The sequence below is a fragment of the Orycteropus afer genome, unplaced genomic scaffold (genome assembly GCF_000298275.1).
Source record: "Orycteropus afer afer isolate SDZICR_OR568_19922 unplaced genomic scaffold, OryAfe1.0 scaffold00692, whole genome shotgun sequence".
Classification (NCBI taxonomy): Eukaryota; Metazoa; Chordata; class Mammalia; order Tubulidentata; family Orycteropodidae; genus Orycteropus; species Orycteropus afer.
The window spans coordinates 226,367-228,522 of NW_006922279.1; the positions used below are offsets into that span (position 1 = coordinate 226,367).

General features: G+C 41.3%; 1 protein-coding gene across 1 annotated transcript in view; it reads left to right on the forward strand.

Moving 5' to 3' along the window:
* The first annotated feature begins 1,854 nt into the window (after nt 1-1,854).
* Nucleotides 1,855-2,156, forward strand: part of EDA (ectodysplasin A) — a 175,103-nt gene continuing 174,801 nt past the window's right edge. The window contains exon 1 of the mRNA XM_042783135.1: nt 1,855-1,971. Coding sequence (XP_042639069.1) covers nt 1,855-1,971 — 117 coding nt within the window. The remainder of the gene's footprint in view (nt 1,972-2,156) is intronic.

The window sequence follows — 2,156 nt, forward strand, 5'->3', positions numbered from 1 at the left end:
AAACAAGGAACAGGGTTAACCAGGAGATAAAAGGGGGAAAAAAATTTTCAGCCAGGAACAAGGAAAAGAAAAAATGCTGAAAACTAGGACCTGGTAGGGGAAGATAAAAAATAGTAATAAAAAGGACAAAAGTATTAATAGTAATAGTTGCTTTAAAACAGACAAATACTAGCAGACTAATCACCAGAAAAAAGAAAGAAAAAAATTAATAAAAAATAAGAGAGAAAAAAAAAAAAGAATTGGTGGAAGACAGGGCAGGGTACCGAGGCTCCGTCTGAGTACACAGACTGTGATAGAGTTCCTGTGGGCCCAGAAGGTAGCTGAGAGTGGGGGCTGGCCACACCTCCATTCTCCATGCGGGTGTGGGGTATAAGAGTAACAAGAGGAATGTCGTACCTTTTCAGTCTTGTGAGTCCAGTGTGTCCTTGGGATTTATGGAAAGCAGAACGTGTTCTCAAGCCCCAGGAATCTGCTAGAGCTCTGTCTCTTTAAATATCCAAAATAGTCAAGCTGCTTTTAATCCTTCAAAATGGCGGCGTTCTCCAGACCGGCAAAAGTATGCAGCTCAGCCCGCCTTTCTCTTCACCTTCTCTGTTTATTCCCTAGCCACCGTGCACAGTCCTCCGTGCAGTCCCTGGCTAGCAGGGCTGATATTTTGGTTAATTCTTAGGTCCTACCACCACTCATGAATTGCCAAGCTGTCTGTGCTGTCAGGATCACTCAGGATCACTGCCAGACCATAGCTCTGTATGTCTCTTTTTTTGGTATTTTCATGCAAACTCTTCTGCTAGTTGGGGTTTAGTCCACTTCTATATCCTTCCCTTCGAGGCTCAGTGGTCCAGGATTATCTTCTGTATCTGTGTTAATTGGTTTCCCTTTTCTTTGTTGAAGAGGGTCTGTCTGTGCAGTCTTTCTGCCTAGTCCACCGTCTTGCCGGTCTTGGCATCTATCTTGTGTGGAGTTCTATGAGCTTCTTTGACAAATATCTTTTCTTCCTTCATGATATGAGGGAAGTTTTCTGTTAGCAGGTCTTCCACAGTTTTCTCGGTGGTCTTTTTTGTCTCTTCTTGTTCTGGGATTCCAATAAGTCTTATATTGTTTTGTCTCATGTCATTGCATATAATTCTTAGGTTCTCTTCATTTCTCTTAAATCTTTATTCTGATTTTTCTTCATACAGGCAATTGTCCAGGGATTTGTCTTCTAGTTGGGATATGCATTCTTCAGCCAGTTCTAACCTACTCTTTTGTGCTTCTACTGTGTTGTGTAGTTCTGTTATTTGGGTACTCATGCTCTGCATTTCAGTACTCATATTCTGCATTTCTAACTGCTGTTTTTGTATGAGTTCTGACTGTGCATTAATCTTATTATTCTGTTCCTCAATGATTTTCCTGAGTTCCTCCAGGGAACTGTCTGTTTTCTCCTTGTTCCGTTTGGGGTTTCCTTAGTCTCTTGTATAGCTCTATAAACATATCTTCTAAATTTCTTCTCGGATAATTCTATTGCCTCCTCTTCCTCCATGTATAATGAGACCTTTGTTTGTGTTTTTGCTTCTAATGCCTTGTCCTGTTTTTATTTATTTATTTTTTATTTGAGGTTGCCTGTTGTTTCCTAGACATTTTGAGGTTGTCTTTAACTGTTGGTTACATTTTGATTTGTTTTGTCTTGGTTTTATGGTTTAATATTTTGAAAAGGTGAAGCTGGTATAATTTATTTTATTATTAATTCAGGTATGCTGGATCGTTCTTCAGTTTTCTTTGTGGTGGTGGAATCACCGTGTGGAATGTGGATATGGGTTTCTGTTTGTCGTAAAGAGGGTTTAGAGTTTGAACCAGGAGGTTTTATGTTGGCTGAATATGGTTTCTTCTATTGGTTCAGTGAGGTTATTGGCAGAGGAGGTGGGCGTGGAAGAAGGAAAGCTTGCTGTTGCTAGGATCAGTTTCTCAGGCTTTGAGCGGGCTGCTATGGATGAGGTTGTACTGTTATTTACAAGCCTGTGGCTCCATTTCAGGAAAGATTACAGTTGTTAGAGTGTTGCCACTTTCTGCCAGGCCCAGAAACATGGAAAGACCCCACTCCCGAGGCCCCTCGGTGCCAAAAAACTGACCCAAGACAACTTCCCATGTCCGTGATCAGCTACAGATGTTCCCCCCCCCCA